This window comes from Bidens hawaiensis, unplaced genomic scaffold (assembly GCF_021521415.1).
Source record: "Bidens hawaiensis isolate Kalapana, Puna unplaced genomic scaffold, B.hawaiensis_p1.1 tig00014902_1, whole genome shotgun sequence".
Taxonomy (NCBI): Eukaryota; Viridiplantae; Streptophyta; class Magnoliopsida; order Asterales; family Asteraceae; genus Bidens; species Bidens hawaiensis.
The window spans coordinates 1,139-19,270 of NW_027492320.1; the positions used below are offsets into that span (position 1 = coordinate 1,139).

At 34.5% G+C, this 18,132-nt stretch overlaps 1 protein-coding gene across 1 annotated transcript; it reads right to left on the reverse strand.

Moving 5' to 3' along the window:
• Positions 1-11,519: 11,519 nt before the first annotated feature.
• On the reverse strand, positions 11,520-12,053 carry LOC143548064 (uncharacterized). The gene has a single exon (XM_077039330.1). It carries the CDS (start codon positions 12,051-12,053, stop codon positions 11,520-11,522), a length of 534 nt encoding a protein of 177 aa, XP_076895445.1.
• Between the last annotated feature and the right edge of the window lie 6,079 nt (positions 12,054-18,132).

Below are 18,132 nucleotides of genomic sequence, written 5' to 3' on the forward strand. Positions count from 1 at the left end.
ACCACAATGATACATCGTATACCTCAAAGGTAATAAAACATTCTGGATGTGTATAAGAAAATATAGCGATTCTAGTATTGGGATCGTCCCCAAGATGAATAAATCCATATGCAAAGTTACATACACACTCAAATATCTCTCCAAATGTTTCATGTTGATACCAAAGTGTAATTTCTCATATTTTCTTCCATCACTACCGGTAAGAAAACTTCTATATATCAGCTTGTATCAACTATCAAGAAACCAATGTTGTGGATATTTCTTATAAGATTGTTCAAATAATGCAGCCATGGTTGTAGCCCTTCCCATGGATACACCATGTTCTGCAGCCAGTGAAGCTTCGCACAACGTAGGTAAGGAACTCAAGACAAGAAAAAAAGACACTTTTAACATGAACCAAACTGATACCCTCATATAATATTGGTCGGTGATTGTCGTTCCTAAGATTTCATTGCAGGTCAAGCTTTGTTTGGATATTTCAATCTATTATCTTTACCTTTAGTTCACTGATCTGGTTTTGCAGAGTTGAAGTCTTGTCCCATCTTACAGTTTATTTCTTTCAACTGTTACCTGCCCATGAAAGATGCTAATCGCTAAAATTAAACATGTTACTTTTATCTCATTTACATAGCACGGTGTATAAATTAAATGTAGGCGAGAGACTTGTCTATTGTCACATATTCAAGCACAACATCAACCATTTATTCAAATGGAAATGACCCAAATGTCTAAACATGAAAACACAACATTACCCAAAAATCTAAAAAGTCTGAAACATCAATACGGCTAAGACCACAACTTTTGAGCAATTTTCCAACCTCTATTTCCAGTCAACAATGAAATTTTCCAGCTTCTATCCCAAGCTTCTAATCCCTACCAAGTAAAAGTCAAAGCAAAAGAAAACTACATCCTACATAAGATAACTAAAATCAAATTGAATAACAGAAAGACAAACAATAATTTTCACGGGTCATGGGTCCCACCAAACCCGGATAACCCTTAAACGGGTTATAACATCTCATTTATTTGTGAAATAACCCCTTAATTATCAAAGAATAATTTTTACGGGTTATGTGTCTTACCAAACTCTAATAGCCCTCAAATGGGTTATAAGATATAGTTGTCCGTGTGAGAAGACATCGTTCTTTAGGTACAAATTAACCCTATTTAATGACTGTCCTTGGCTTTTGTTTATAGTCATAGCGAAACAAACTGATAAGGGATATTGTCGTTTTGTAAATTTAAATGCTATGTTTTTGTCAGAAGGTGTTAAAGCGATTCTAGGTATAGATATTCTTTCACCGGTAAGTAAAAATAAAAAAAAGAAAGGAAAACTTACAATTCATATGGATTCTGATGTTTTAGTTCCTTTTATGCATATGTTTTCACTTTTCGCTTCTATTGCTGGCGGAAGCCGACTGTTTGGTTAAGCCAAGACTCATTAACCAAAAACTATGGTTTAGTTCTCATGTGTGGTTAAACTGAATTGGTTATACGTATACATTTCCAAAATATGTGACATATTAGTTTAGGTTTATTGGAATATCAAATCACTCCTAGATCTGTTTTAAAATCATATTAGCTTCCTGTAGTATTCCATGTTTTGAGTTTTGGCATTGACAACAAAACTTACCTGCAAGTCATTACTTACATTATTCTACCAACTCTTTTGTGGGTTTTTGTACAAAAATGAAAAAAGGATAACTGTATAATATATTACTTAATTCATGTACATATGATGCATGACGATATGATTGTTTACATTGTTTATTATACATAAAAAAATCATAATCCATGATGCAAGTGTTAATTAATAACTCTGAAAATTCACCACTAAATACTACTACCCATAAAAAACATTTATAAGATATTATGAACAGTTGATAAAAACGTACCATTGAAAACAATTGATGCTCAATGTTGTCATTCACTAAGGCCTTCTCTCCCATTTCATGTAATATTTTGAGAAATCTGAAATAGGTAATCATAATAAGCAAGCCAGGTATACATTTAAGGTCAACATAATTCAGCACGTGAAATACCATATTCGCTGTCGACTGTGGCGCCTGCACACGAAAGTAAACTCTCATAACAATCTCTCATGTCCTGCAAACACACAAATATAAAAAAACATAAAATCGTCATTATTACCTTTAGATAACAGCTGACCAATTTGACATATATAGCCCTTGATTGATTCCCTGAGAAAATGCCCCATTTTAGGTTGTACTGCATCAACTTTAATTTGGTTTACAAATTGTTAATAAAATGTTTTTCACACTTCTCATTTTCAAATTGCAATTTTTTTATGAAACGAATATGATTTTAATCACCATAGTAGCCCTTCTCCAAAGACTGCCTTGAGAGCTAAGTCAAGTATGAGTAGCCATGAGGGTTATATGATGACCGAGATCAGGTGTTCACACATCTCAGCTAGACGAACAAAATTCGGTGTGGTTCCATTTACTAATCCTAAAAGCTATGGGCAGGTTAGTAACTTCACAATTTTCTACATAATCACATAATTAGAATTTTTGAAGTGCTTATTTATGTTTATTAACACCAGATATAGTTCTTATGAATTCCGAGGTTATTAATAACAATAATAATATTAATATATAATAGCTTTTAAAATAGACAAAGTTAATCATGCAACACACCTGATAAACATTCAAAGGTTGTGCGGTGTAATTGTTCGCCTAAGTGTTTATTGCTTCAATAGTGTACTCCTAAAAGTGTGAGGATTCCGTTAATTAGTTGTCAAATTATGCAAGCATGGTGATCATATATATATAGAGAGAGATTAATACTTGACAATATGGCATCATGTTATTTGATTCATCACAAAGTGTGTCCAATATGTTGTTTATATTAATGCGATTAGTGCACTGTAATTCAAAATGTTAGACAACATGGCATCATGTTTTTTATTTAAAGAATTCCAAAAACTCACTTGTCCAATGAGTTTGCTGACTCAATGTTTAAATAATCGCCATGACAATTTTCCATACGCAGCTGCAACCAAAATAAAATACATTGTTATAAGTAAAAAAGGTAAAAATAAAAATTATACACTAAAAAGATTAAGCTAGTTATAATTTGTTTAGAATTAAATTAGAAATACCTCATAAATATCATTTGATATTAGCGCGCCATTCAGTGAGCATATTCAAACCTTGAATCGAATTCGCTGAATATATCAGTGTGAGGACTACATTACCAAGAATGTATCCCTATACCAGCACATTAAAGAAACTTAAATCTAGATAGATTAGCCTTTAAAGTTTACTATGGATGTAGTGTTCATATATCTGTGCTCTTAGTGATTGACTGATTTCATATCACTATAATCATATTCCTGTTTATGATAACATTGAAATCTCTATTACCAAAACAAACAAATCCAATAATCAATTCTAAAACACACATCCAAACAACAACAAAACTAACGGTAGGCACATAGTTTCACACTCATCTCAGTTATTAGTTTTTATTACAATCCCATATGTTTTTTATATCTGACTATCCGAGTACCTTTCAACAACTAGACCTAGATAATTTCAAAACCAAAATTGTAATTACATTACTCCTAACACACAAAACATAGTATTGACAGCTTCAAGTTGCAATAATCAGATCAGACACGCATCTAAATACTCCCTTAGTATTCAACATTTATTTAAATAATGATAAATACATTACTTGAGCATTAAAGATAGGGTTCAACAACAAAATTACTTGGGAACCCAAAGTCGGTAATTGAAGCAAAAGTCATTATTGGGTTTCCTGTAGGCTATGCTGCACTTATTGTCCCATATATTCATCTACAACAACCAAACCAAGACCCATTTGGCACAAAAAAAAAGTCCAATCTTTTTTAGAACTAATCAAAGAATTCAAATATAAAAATTTAAGAACAGTGATACCCACTTTATATATCACACAAAACAGCAAAACGAACCAAAATCGGTTCATTTAAAGCCCTAATCATAGCATTTGAAGAGTGTAATCATGAAATTATGTAACAAATTTCTTACTCTTTTTTACTATTATATCACTGCACATACATAAACTGATAAAACCTAATCCCTAATCCAAAAAAATCCCCTAAATTTTGACCAATGATAACACCTGCAATACCGTTAACCCTAATGCATGCACGCTAGATGGATATTCACGTATTCTAAAGAAGAATTTTAGGTTATCAGTCTTCAATTTGGACTTTCCTAATTCCCTGATTTGATAGCCCTAGAAGGTGAAATTGAACAACATACGGAAGACAGAATTTAGAAGACATACAGAAATTCTAAACTGAAAAACATACAAAAACACGAATTGTGAATAACTTACAGAGATTATTAAGGGTTTCACCACATGCAGCGGTGGTGTAGCTTGATTGCTTTGCTCGTAAAATCCAACCATCGTTGGATACCAATGTAAAAAACCCTTAATAAGAGCAGATAGATGATTGATTGTTTATAAGAACACGAAAGAGTGGACGCGTGAGAGGTAGACGCCAGCCATGAGAGGAATGAAGTCGTGGTAGGAAGAAAGGAAGAGAATTATAACCCATTTATTAGATCCATGCCCACGAAAATCCTAAAACCCGTCAAATGCATGAGAGGCCACCATTCATAAATCGAGCAATCTGGTGGCTTTAAAAAACAAGGGGAGCGATGTGAGAGCGATACATAGGATTTTATGGTAGATAATTATATAGATAGTTAGATTAGATTAAAAGGAAGATTTTTATTATGAGGGAGATTTACTATTCATCAATGTTGTGGTTCTTGATGCACATGGTACAATTAGTTTATGCATCTTCTTGCTTTACCATCGTTTACAGTTTACACCTGGTGTTTAACTTTACACGTTTTTACGTTCTCTGTCACCACATCCACATGGCAGAATATCACCCGTAGAGAGTATAAAGAAAACGTTTCCGTCTCTCTCTTCTACCGATTCTGTCGCCGGATTCTGTCTTATACCTCGCAGGATCTTTTGTCTTCACCAGATTGAAGCCGAATTGCCGTAATGGTAGAATTTAGCGTACCGTGGTTGAACGTTTCATCTGTGTCGTCTGTGCATTCTAAAAGGGAAAGAAATATAGAGAGGAAGTCGACAGGCATAGAGAGAAAATGTAATCGGAGAAGAAAGAGAAAGAGTGGCGAAGGATTTCTGCTTTCAACGGTGACCTCTCAAACCAACACCTGTAACTTACACTGTGTTCCCGAGTTTCATTAAGGAGAGAAAAGAAAAAGAGGAAAATTAAAAGAGAAAAGAAAGAGAGGGGGAGGAAAATGTGTCACTTTATTTCATGTTCCCAAGTTTAATGAAAATTGAAGGAAAGAGAAAGAAAATGTAAGAGTTAATAGGCAATTAATGATACAAACATATTTTCTCTCCTAATCTCTCCAATTTAGAAAGATGATTATGCACTTAAATTTTCTAGTATTTTATCTCCCCTCCCCTCCTTAAAAAATCTCTAAAACATGATTCATTCACCTTTTTTTCTCCTTTCCTTCCCCCCCTTATTTAAATAATGCAATTATTGCTGCAATAATTATTTGCGGAACAATTAATTGCCATTATTTGCGGAACAACTCTCATTTTTGAAAAAGAGCTACCAGGCTCTGATACCATTATTTGCGGAACAATTAATTGCCATTATTTGCGGAACAATTTTTAAAAATATTTTGTTTAAGGAAAGATATATTTCTTTTGGTAAGGAGAAACATATATAGAATCTTTTGAAGTATAATAACAGCAGAAATAAATTTATACCTTTCAATCTGTAATCAATCTATCTTGCTCTTGTAAATTCTAATCTTCTGCAAGTGACCAGTCCAACAACACCATGATTTCCCTAACGCCCTCTTGGCTAAACGGTACTCTCCTTGGAGGCTACATAGGATTCCAGGTTTTACAGGATGAAAACTTATTATGAAGAAGATAAAGGAATAAGATTTAAAAGGATATTTTTATTTCATAACTGTTTTTTCCCGAAGGAAAAACTTCTTGATATCTACATTGTTTCTCCTTTAAAGGAGATTTACTCACACATGCTTCTAGAAAATCAAAGGTAAAAGAAAAGGGGCGAGTGTTGATGCCCTTAAACCTAAATCATACTTCTTTATATAGGAGAAGCAGATTTTTACAAATGACCAAAATGGCCTTCTTCTATCGTCATTGATGACGTTTTTAGTCTATATACCCATGTTTTGGGTCCAGGTCTCTGGTGTCTTCTTCCGAAAAGTAGATTCCTTCTTCAGTGGAAGAGCTGCTTTTTGTTAAAGTTGCTTTGCACCATGTGCATTGGTGGTCTTCAATAATTTCTTTTAACTTTTGGCAAAGTTTTTCTTTGGTGGTGGGGCTGACCTCCACTTTATTTTCAATAATTTGTTGTATGAAATTATTGATGGCTGCCCGTTCGACTTGTGGAAGAGGCGTTGTGCTATAGCTTGTAATAATGCAATTATTGCTGCAATAATTTACTTTGTTAAAGCTTCCTCTATTGATTTTATAAAGGTTGTGAAAGATCCTAATGAATCTTTCTGTTCTGATTGAACTCCAGTTTTCAATGTCTTCATCATCGTTCATAATTTTTGAAGGATTGACAGTTCTTATTTTGGCTAGGCCAATTTCTAGGTGATGATAGGCGGGAAAAGTTCCTTCATTGATACCAATCGGGAAGAGTGGATGTGCATTTGACAAAGATATTTGCATCCTTTGCTGCTGCAATTTTCTTTCGAAAGTTTTTAATTGCTTTCTTCATTCCTTCTGTCAATAAACTTTAGAGGTATTTCTTTTTTGCCGAATTCCGCAGAAAAACGTGTAGCTTCTTGTTGAGCTTGATACAAGGTTTTGTATTTTCTAAACGGGAAGGGATTTCCCGAGGTGTATTTGGAGACTAGAGACCAGTCTTCATAAATACCTCTGTGATCACCGTCAAAAATGACATAGAACCTTGAAGTATCTTTTTCTGGTTTGTTAGCCATTTCTGAGTAACTTGGTCTGAGAGAGACCTTTTCAGTTTTTGGCAAACTGTCAGCCATCAACGGATTTGTTGTGTCTTTACCAGAGCCGTTTGCTTCTGGACTAGATGAAGATTGTGGTTCTTCATTTACCTTATTTTTGCTTTTTTCCAAAGCAACAGGAGTTAACGGACTTGAGTGTTCTTTACCCTTAGCCGTTTGTAAGGGAATAGATTCAGATTGTATCCTTTCGGATTCCTGTTCTGAATTAACAGTTGTTGCTTTTAGACTTTCGTCATATAAAGCTATTTTTTCTTGAATGGCTTTAAGCTCAATAATCAAGAATTTTTCTTTAAGGCGTAATGCCTTTAATTCATCCATGAGAGGATTAAAAATTTTCTTTTTATTTTCTAAACCCGAACCCCCTTTACTTAAAATTTATAAAAAGAGATTTTGAATTTTGAGATGATAAATATGAACTTGTGTGGTCCTTATTTATAACTGGGTAAATAGTGATTTCAATTATTTTGAAAATCACGTGTAAGGCAATCAGCCAAGACATTTTTTGGCCCCTCAAGGTGCTCAATATCAAAAGCATATCTTGAGAACCACATTTGCCATCTGACGAGGCGTCCTTGTTTATTATCTCCATAAATTTTTGTTTTAAGGAAATAAGTAAAATTTTTGTTATCTGTCCTGACTAGGAATTTTACAGGAGTGAGATAAATGGAAAATTTTGAGATAGTATTTTTTACCGCTAGTAATTCTTTTTCATTACTGTGATAATTTCGTTCAGCCGGTTTAAAGCTTCCCGAAGTGTATCTGCATATCTCTTCTTTTTCGGCTGTTTTAGCCTTTAGAACTCCTCCCCAAAAATCGTTTGAGGCATCTGTTTCTATAATAGGAAAATCTTTTTCTTTTGGGAGATAAAGTTTTGGAAAATCTGTTAATTTTTTCTTTATCTTTTTTATGTAATCAGTATCAGATTGTTTCCATTCCCAAACATAATCTTTCTTTAATTTTACCTGTAACGGTTTTCTAAGCTCTGCAAGCTTTGGAATATAACTTTCTGCATAAGTTAAAACGCCCAAAAATCTTTGAAGATGTTTCTTGTCTTCTAAGATATTAGGAAATTTATGCAAATTTTCTAAAATGTGTTTTTGAGGACAATGAGTCCCTTGATCAATTTCTAAGCCTAAGAAATTTATTTTTGTTTTAAAAAGATTTGCTTTCTTTTTAGATAAAATTATCCCATATTTTTCAATTGTTTTTAGAACTGAAAAAACATGAAAATAGTGCATTTCTTCGGAGTTTGAGAAAACTATTATATCGTCAACATAGACGGTACAATATTCTTCTAATCCTCTTAAAGCGTTTTGCATATGTCGTTGAAACATGCTGGATGCTTGTTTTAAACCAAAAGGAACTACCTTCCATTGATAATGTCCGTCTGGGCATGTAAATGCAGTTAATAACTGCGATTCTTCATCTAATAGTACCTGCCAGAAACCACTTTTGCAATCGAAACTTGAAAAAATGGTTTTGCCTCTTAAGAGGGTTAGTAACTCTTGCATACACGGGAGATTATGGCTATCGCCTTTAGTAGCTGCATTGATTGCTTTATAATTTACAACCATTCGCTTTTTTCCTCTTCTTTTTTCTGCCTCATTTTCAACTAAGAATGCAGGAGACATGTGAGGAGATTTACTTGGGACTATTAATTTAAGATTTAATAGTTCTTTGATTTGTTTTTTAAACTCTTCCCTATCCTGGGGACTATATTTCATAGGTTTTACCCTGATTATAGTTTTTGGATCAATTAACTCTATTGATGCTCTCATCCATTTTTTGGATTTTTCAGGATCTATAGGGTTTTCTGAGCATACTTTCTCAAGTATTTCTTCAATTTTTTGATACTTTCTTATTTCTAGAAAATATTTTTCTTCAGGTTTTATAACTTCTTGAGTTATATTAGTACCTGGTATTTGTTTTGTTTTTGAATCCTTTTTCATAGATTCAAGAAATCCGGGCTTTCCTAATTGAAAGGCTTTTGTTACCTTTTTAATCAAAATCATTTCCTGATTAAGATGAAAAAATATTCTATCAAGCCATTGGGTAAATGGACCATATAACTGACAGAAATTGTTTCCTAAGAGTATATCAATACCTGATTCTTGTTGATAGATTGTTGGAATAATAAAAGGTTCTCCTGAGAAATAGACAATCAGATTTCTACAGACTTTATCCAACTTAATTGTTTCTTGATTGGCAATTGTTACATCAATGCTTCTGGGAGTATTTTCCCATAATTCATCGGGTATAACATGCTTGCTTGCGAGACATAGACTTGCCCCTGTGTCTATATAACAGTGTAGAGTTATAATTTTATATCCTTTTAGGAAAATTTTTCCCTTGATATAAATTGAGTTAGGATTAGTTATGTTTGAATATACTAACTCATTTTTCTTTTGAGAAAAAAAATGTAAAATATCTTCTTCCCAATTGATAATTAGATTTTTATTCATCCAGATTCTTCGGAAGAGAAATCTTCAGAGGATGAATCACTAATTATTTTTAATGAATATACTTGCATATAATCATCAAAACTATCTTCAGAGGGAAAATATCCATCTGTTTTTGCTATAGCGATAAGCTTCGCTTTCTCTGGAAATTTTTGTCTATTAGGACATTCGTTAGCATAATGCCCTTCCTCAGAGCACATCCAACATCTACATTTCTTTTTTCCTTGAGGACAAACCTTAGGTTTTTCTTTTGAGAAGTATTTACCAGGAGTAAATTTTCTCTTTTTATTTTTCCAGAATATTTTCTTTGGTTTATACCTTTTTTTATATTTCTTTTTGAAATATTTTTTATCTTTTGTTTGCTCACAGCCGAAAGATAACTGTGGAATTTCTGCTAATTTCTTGCAACAGTTTTTGTTGAATCTTTTTAACTGTTTTTGTTTCTTGGAGAAATCACAATATGTAGCAATTTCTTCTTTAACAATTTTAGTAGCAAACCCTAGAGAATGCATTGTTAAACCGTTTTTCTCTTTATTCCATATTTCTTTGGCTTTTTCTCCCACGATTGGAATTTTCATTAAGTAGACTTCTACCCAAGAGTGGTATTCTCCTGTACTTAATTTATATAAATTTGTTTCGAACAAACAGGTGAATTCGTCTAAAAAACAGATGTCACATAACTGTGCTCTTGTTAAGTTTTGTCTTGCTTTTTCAAGCAATTTCTGGTTTTCTAGATCTTTATTAGAAAAGAAATCAAGGCCTAAAAACATAGTGTATAAGGCGTTAATAATTTGTTCAAAAAGATCAATACCATCTAAATCCTCATTCCAGGAGGTTCCTCTGATAAAATCTTGTATTATTCCCGCGGACTTATGCTCTATTAATAATAACAAGGTTTTAGCATTAGAGAATTCTTCTTCATTAGACTGAATTATCAGGCTAATTTCGGCATTCCATTTATCAATTACCTATTTTCTTTTTTCGAGGTCAAAGATACAGTCAATTTTTATAGTGTCAATGGCAGTAGAGCTTCCATTGTTAGCACTAGGTATTCCCTTATGATATGGCATAGAGAATTCAGCTTTTGCTTTTTTATAGCGTGTTCCACCATAACTAGTACTAGCTTGATGCATTCTAGTATTTTGTTTTGGAATTTCATCTTCTTCTGAAGAATCTTCTTCCTCTTCTGTTTTAGGCTCTGGAATAACCAAAACTGTTTCTTTTGGGAAATATTTTTCGTTCAAATTTTTATTTTCAAAAATTTTTTTCTCGCATTCATCTTCACTTAAAGACAAAAGTTGAACGAGTTCATTAATTTGATCCACTGGAAGGGTATCTAATTGCTCATTAAAAACTTGTTCTAATTTTTGCGTAATAGAATTCATTTTGAATTAAGCTGTAGAAAATATAATTTCTTTTTCTTCAAGAACTTGTAAATGGTTCTTAATATCATATAAGGCTGAGAATTCTTTAGCAAGATTGTTAAGCCTTTCATGAGGATCCATATTGATGTCGTTTATCAAGTAATGAATTCTTATTTGTATGGAGTGAATGAGTATTCTATATTCATTCTTTTTAGATTGAATATTTCTAAAGGCTATTTTTAAATAATTTTTTATCATTGCCTTATTTTGACTTTTGAAGGTCTTCTTCATTAGAGTTAAAAGGCCAAGTTAGCGCGTTTGGACTTTTGGAATTTCCTAATGATGGATTTCCCACGTTGAAGTTAGGAAAAGAGTATTTCTGAGATTTTTCAGAAATTTTTTCTTTTTGCCTTACGGATGTTGAAGGCTGTGTTTTTTCGTGATTATCAATTTTTTCTAAGACATCTTTGATAATTTTTGCCGCAATGACTTCTAAATTTTCTTTAGTAGCCATGTTGTCTATTTTATCAATTAATTCTTTAATTAATTCTTCTATTTTTATGAGTGAACTCATATTATTCTTAGAGAATATATGTTTATTTATGCTTCAATTTCTTCTTCTAAAGAAGCTATAGTATTTAAAATTAGTTTTGAGGACATTATACCCCAATAACTTCTTTTAAAATTTCACCGTACTTATCTATCCTTTCAGACATAGACCTCATTAATTGAAGTTCACTGTTACCAGTTTCTCTTAAATGTGAAGAGGTTCCTGCATAACTATGTCTTGGTTTAGACACAAGTATTTGTTTGTTTCGAGCAATATCAATTGCCCAATTTTCTCGTAACTGTGAAGGTTCTGAAAACTTACTTCCTTCTACGGTTCCGATTTCTGAAAATACATCTTCTATAGTTATATTCTCTTTTTCTTTATACTCAATTGAATGGGTACTATTTGTTAAAGCATATGAGATTAAATAATTAATCGTAAATACTTTATTTCCTGGTTCCATCAGGTCGGTTCTTTCACACTGCTGTATGAAACTTAAAGTTTTATCGAAATCTTTTGAATCTCGATGTAAGGCAAATTTAGGATAAACAGTAAACATAAATTTACCATATGCTAAATTTCCTTGTATAGCTCCTAGGAGAGCGTCCTGTCTATTGATAATTCTATTATCAACTAAAGCCATTTTTATTGGAAAATTAATTCCATCTCTAAATTGTGCTTTTAGGAGAATTTTTACAGCTCCTATATGTACCATAGAGAGAGACTTTTTTAAATCTGGTTTTATTTGCAAAAGTCTTTTTGCAACTTCTCCCTTTGTTAGAAGTGGTAAATACACTTCTCCAGATGTATTTCTTATATCCACTGAGATTTCTTCCGTGTTGAAACAATAGAAGATTTTATTTTTTCTAGTAAAGGCTCTTGAAACAAGACTTTGTAAATTATTAGGTTGGTTAAAAACTTGCTTGGAGTTAAGCTTAAATTTAAGCTTGTTAATTTTTGATAATTGATCAGAATTAATCATGTAATCTGATGAAAAACCTTTTTCATTTTCACTGAAATTTATTATTTCAGTTGTTTGTTTTTCTGACTCTTCAGAATCTTTTGAAAACAAAAGTTTGTTTTCCATTTTTAAAGAGTTTCTATATACTCCCCTCCCCTCCCCTCCTTAAAAAATCTCTAAAACATGATTCATTCACCTTTTTTTCTCCTTTCCTCCCCCCCTTCTTTAAATAAAACTCGGGAAGGGTTGTGTTATTTGCAGTCAACAAAGAGTATTTGCTAGGTGTTTGAGCTGCGTAGAATAATTAAGGCAAGTTATTAATTAAATCGTGTTACGTGAATGTTAGTTATTATATGCATATTGTTTTATGTTATGGTAGCTGCCTAATCTATACTATATATAAAGCATGAGTTATGGACCTTTTAAATTTTAAAAGGTACCAAACTCAATGTTTTATATACAACACATAATGCATAAAAAATATATTAATTAAGGGTAATTAAGTCTTTACATCTTTCTTTTAGCATAAACTTACAACTTTAATCCCTCAAATTTATTACCATTTTTGTAAAGTTTAATAATAGTTACACAAATGCCCCCTAAATCAAAACCAACTACGCCATGACTTTTTAACGGCCATAAATTTTTTACACGTTAATGTTTTTTCAAAAAAAGTACATCATAAAAGCGAGCATTTTATTCTCTTTGATTTGAGTATGATATTGCTATAATTTTTTTAGTTTTAAAACGTTAACATGTTACGCGCTTACGATTTAGAACCGAGTAACAGGTTGAGTTGGGCGAGCTCAGGTCATTTGTAAAAGTACAATAGGGTCGGAATGAGTCAATACAAAAAAATAGTTAATTTGGTTCGGGTTCGAGTCGAAAGGGGCCAGGTCAGAACGATGTCGACTCAGAACAGGTTTGGGGCCAAAACGGATTGGTTTAGAAAAATGATGTATTTCAAATTAATGTATATTTAATGTTTGCCTTTTGATTTTCGTTACAAGTTACGCATATACCGTTGTTTAAATATACCGGACCCGTAAAATACGTGCCCAGTCCCATGTAGCACCCTAAACTGTTAATCACCATGAATTACACGCGTGGTATTGGTTAAGCATGTTCCAATGTCGGTAACGTGCATTCCCACCGGGTTACGCGTGTTCAATATTTGATAACACGCAACTGGCTTTGCACGAGTTACGCGGTCCAATTTTAGGCTACGTGTGCACTGTCACCAGGTGACGTATGTACCGACACGAACTATGCGTTCACTGTGATGTTGCGCGCGCCCCCGCTGCATCGTGCGGGCACCTAGCTAGTATTTCTTAATTTTGCTGTTTATTAAACCTGATTGTTTAAGGAATTAATTGATAAAGGACCCAAGACCAAATTTTTTTAAAAAATGGGGGCAAAAGTCTCAAATTCAGGTTTGAGAATGGATAAATGGGTAATCTTATCCGGCTATTATGTTTAGGAGAATTCGTCTATCCAAACACACTTACGAGCAAACGTTTCATACATAGCTTAAATAATGGGTAAACAGATAATTAATTAAAAAAGCGCATTGACCGGCTGATCTTATGCTCATCAGGTTCAAAGACTAATATAGCAGGATTACCAGTAGTAATGATCAAACCCAATGCATTTATGGGAAAATCAACAGAAGTTTTGCAAATACAAAAGATTATGTTGGATCACTACTTGGAGATCAGGTACCGTCTTCTTCAGCATTTACCTTTCGTTGTTTATATGTTTCTTATATTTTTGTAACATATTTTCTTACGTAACGAGGTAACTTGAACTGTTGTCGGTTGTTTAATTTTGGTTTGGTTCAATACTTTGCAAGATCCAAAGTTAGTTAGAAATCACGTTTAAAGGGTTTAACTTGCCATTGTGTTTGGTGTTTTAAAAGCTGTCTTTATAGTTCTGCATTAAAAGAAACGCTTTATTAAAAATCATGTAAGCTTACCACAAGAGTTCTGGTACAGCTAATTGTAGAATTGAGATACGGATGCAACTCATTTTTTAACAATTTGTCGTAACCAGTTGTTCCCCAAGCGGGCATATCATCACTGGCACGATTTCTTGATAGGCGCAAAGAAAGGTATGAATCTAGAAGTGTATTTTGGACATTTAACCTAATCCCATTTTGAAAAACGACTTCCGGCCAGAATGGGGCGAGTACGGTTGGACTATTTTGAAAAGTGTCAGATTGTACTTTCTTTTATTGTACCCTTTTTATTGGGCGGGTTGGGTCATATGAGTCAAAATAGGTGTGTGTCAAAACGGGTCGTTTTAAGAACGTATTGTAAATTTTGAAAAATATTATAGAGGACACTTGAATGATGCATATTGCATAGTTGATGCGATAAAGATCAATCAAACTTATTTTAAAATTTAAACAGAAAGTGATCAAACTTTGAACATTCAAAAATTTATACTATTTGGTCTTCGATGATATGTTTGTGAATGAAGAAAAAGTTAATACAGTTACTTATATTTAGCAACCTATAAAGCTGAGTTTTGAGGATAATCAACAACAAAGTCAAAGGGCAAATTGGGAATTGTGCGTCAAATTATAGTTGTTTCTTCTCAAATTAGCAATGCTGATGTGGTAACAAGATGTTAATTGAGCAGGTATTTCATCATTGAAAGGTGTCTGCAAATCAAAGTGAGTGTGCATCATTTACGGTACCGTAAACCAATACCAAATAAACTCTTGCCGTGTACATGCCGCAACGCGCGGATACATTTACTAGTTCATAATAATAAAGATAATTCAACAGGCAGAGCTATTTAGTTGATTTGATATATGGTATATACATAAGCTCATAATAAGGGCGTAATAAGTCAAGTTGTTCGTGAAACGCTTGAGATTGGCTCGTAAATAAACACAAACTGAGTTGAGCTTAAACAAACTCAAGTCAAACTTAAACAAGCCAGAACCTAAAAATAAGTTTGTTTTGGTAAACGAGCCTATACTTCACTTATCGAGTTCTCACAAGGCTAAACGAGTATGTTAGTTAAATAATTTATATTTAATAATCACTATTATGTATAAAACTATCATAAAAGTAACTAAATAATATATATTAGTTAGTGACGGTTCATTGCTTGTATGGATCACGGGTCTAGCCAACCGGAGCCGGAGCCAGTGACGATGCCGAAGACTCAAACGACATGGGCCTCTGGTTAAGCCAAAAGTCGACCCGTAAATACAAAAAAACAACTGGGGGAGCTGATGGTGCACCGTGATCCATACAAGCAATGAACCGAGGATGAGGAAGTAGCCCTCACAAGAGCTTGGATCGTCATTTCAGAGGATCCTGACGTTGGTAATTTTTTTAATTAATATTAAGTATTTATATAACTTTAGTTAGTGTTTATTAAAAGTTTATAATGATTGTGAAAAATAATTATAATTTGTAGCTAACTTTCAAGCTGTCGGAATATTTTGGAGAAAAGTATTTGAAGCTTGGCTCGTGCTAACGGGTAAACCGGAAGAATACCGGGGTAAAGAAGCGGTTTAAGCCCATTGGAAGGTCGTTATTTCCGAATGCCAAAAATTTGTCGAGATATACAACCACTTACGTGATCGCGGTTGGCGTAACGGGCAAAACGACGCCGACATCCAATCTAAATCGTTAAGCGACGTTTGAACTAAAGGGCAAACTGAAGGGAAATCGGGAAAACGTTTAAACATTTAAGTTGTTGGAAAAAACTCAGGGTTTGCCCGAAATGGAATGGGCACCAACCGTTCCGGTTTCTCGGCGAGCTGACGCATCACTCCGAGCTTCAAAAAAGTCGAGGACGTCGTCTTTGACAAATCCGAGCACATGGAGAGCTAATCGCACTCGTAACAAAACACATATAAGTTGTCGCGAGCACAATCGCACTCGTAACCGCCTCTTCCTCCGCCTCGTCTTCGGCTTGTTGGTCGGGCCCGAAAAACCGATTATATATAAAAGTAGGAGAGTCCCTTTCAACGCATTATCTACAAAACGCTAAAAAAAACACCCCAAAACGCCCCCCGGGGGGGGGGGGGGGTGCCTACGGCGTTTTCCACCAAAACGCCGGCCATAAAGCCCGACTACGGGTGGTCTAAGGTTAACTTCAACCTCGTTGACAAACATGGCATGGTTAATTTAGACGACGATTAAGAAGTACATGAGTTGGCTCGACTCTGCTGGCTGGCGAGCAAGAAAAACGAATACAAAAAAAGGGGAGGGTTCGTCGTCGTCACGATTCAACACGGCGGCCAGTGAAGAAGTCGAACGTTTAAACGAGGTGTTCGGTGGAACTCGCCACTAGCATGAAAGAAACCAACAGATATCACGAAAAGCTTGCCTAGACGTTGGAATTGCGACAAATGAAAAAAAGACTACGAATCCCTCAAAGCGTACGGGTTACACGCCGAGGCCGTATTATTGCAACGACGACGAGTTAAAAAAATGCAAGAATATTAGTTTTTTTTTGTTTTCTATTTTTTATTTTTAATGTATTTTATTTAATTATTTAATTTGATGGGTTTTTATTTGTTTAGTTTATTTAGAAAAAATAAAAAATAAAAATTGGTAACGTGGCAGTGAGAGGCTACAACACCATTACACACCAAAAATAAAAACCCACATTTTACTAATTGGACGTCACGCGTCGCAATTCGCCTCAATTTATAGATTCTATACTACACTGCACGTAACCTTAGACCACCCGTAGTCGGGCTTTATGGCCGGCGTTTTGGTGGAAAACGCCGTAGGCACCCCCCCCCCCCCCGGGGGCGTTTTGGGGTGTTTTTTTTAGTGTTTTGTAGATAACGCGTTGAAAGGGACTCTCCTACTTTTATATATAATCGGTTTTTCGGGCCCGACCAACAAGCCGAAGACGAGGCGGAGGAAGAGGCGGTTACGAGTGCGATTGTGCTCGCGACAACTTATATGTGTTTTGTTACGAGTGCGATTAGCTCTCCACACCCCCCGTTTCAAAAAAGCATATATCGAACGAGATCGTACCGAAGCCAACAACCGGTTGATGGCGGATTACTTCGTCGACTCGCCGAGATACAAGAACTCGAAGACCTTTAGGCGACGCTTTCGGATGTCTAAAAATTTATATATGCACATCACCAATGATTTGGAGCGTGAGCTTGATTACTTTAAGCAAAAGCCGGACGGTCGAGGGACGTTAGGATTCACGGTTATTCGGAAGGTTACGTCAGCCGTACGCATGCTCTCCTACGGAAACACGGCCGACATCAACGACGAGTTTTTAAAGATGGCCGATAAAACAACTCGGGACACCTTGGAGTATTTTTGTTACGGTACGTTTCGTTTTTTTTTAAATAATTATATCACTTGTTTACATTAATCAATTATTTTATAAAAGTTGTGTAAAATATAGGAATATTTAAACCATATGGACCACATTATATGAGAGAGCCCAACTGGAACGATCTACAACGTCTTTACGAGGCACATACAAGGGTGCATGGTTTACCCTACATGATAGGGAGTGTAGATTGCATGCATTGGGAATGAGCTAATTGTCCAACTGCAGGACGATGTTAATACACACGAGGTGACCAAAAAGGACCAACAGTCAGTCTTCAAGCGATTGCTTCATACGACCTTTGGATTTGGTCGGCATTCTTTGGTGTTCCCGGTTGCAACAATGACATAACCGTCTTGGAGCAGTCACCTGTGATGGAGAGTTACATATCTAGGACCGTTCCCGTCGCTTCTTTTTGGGCTAACGATAA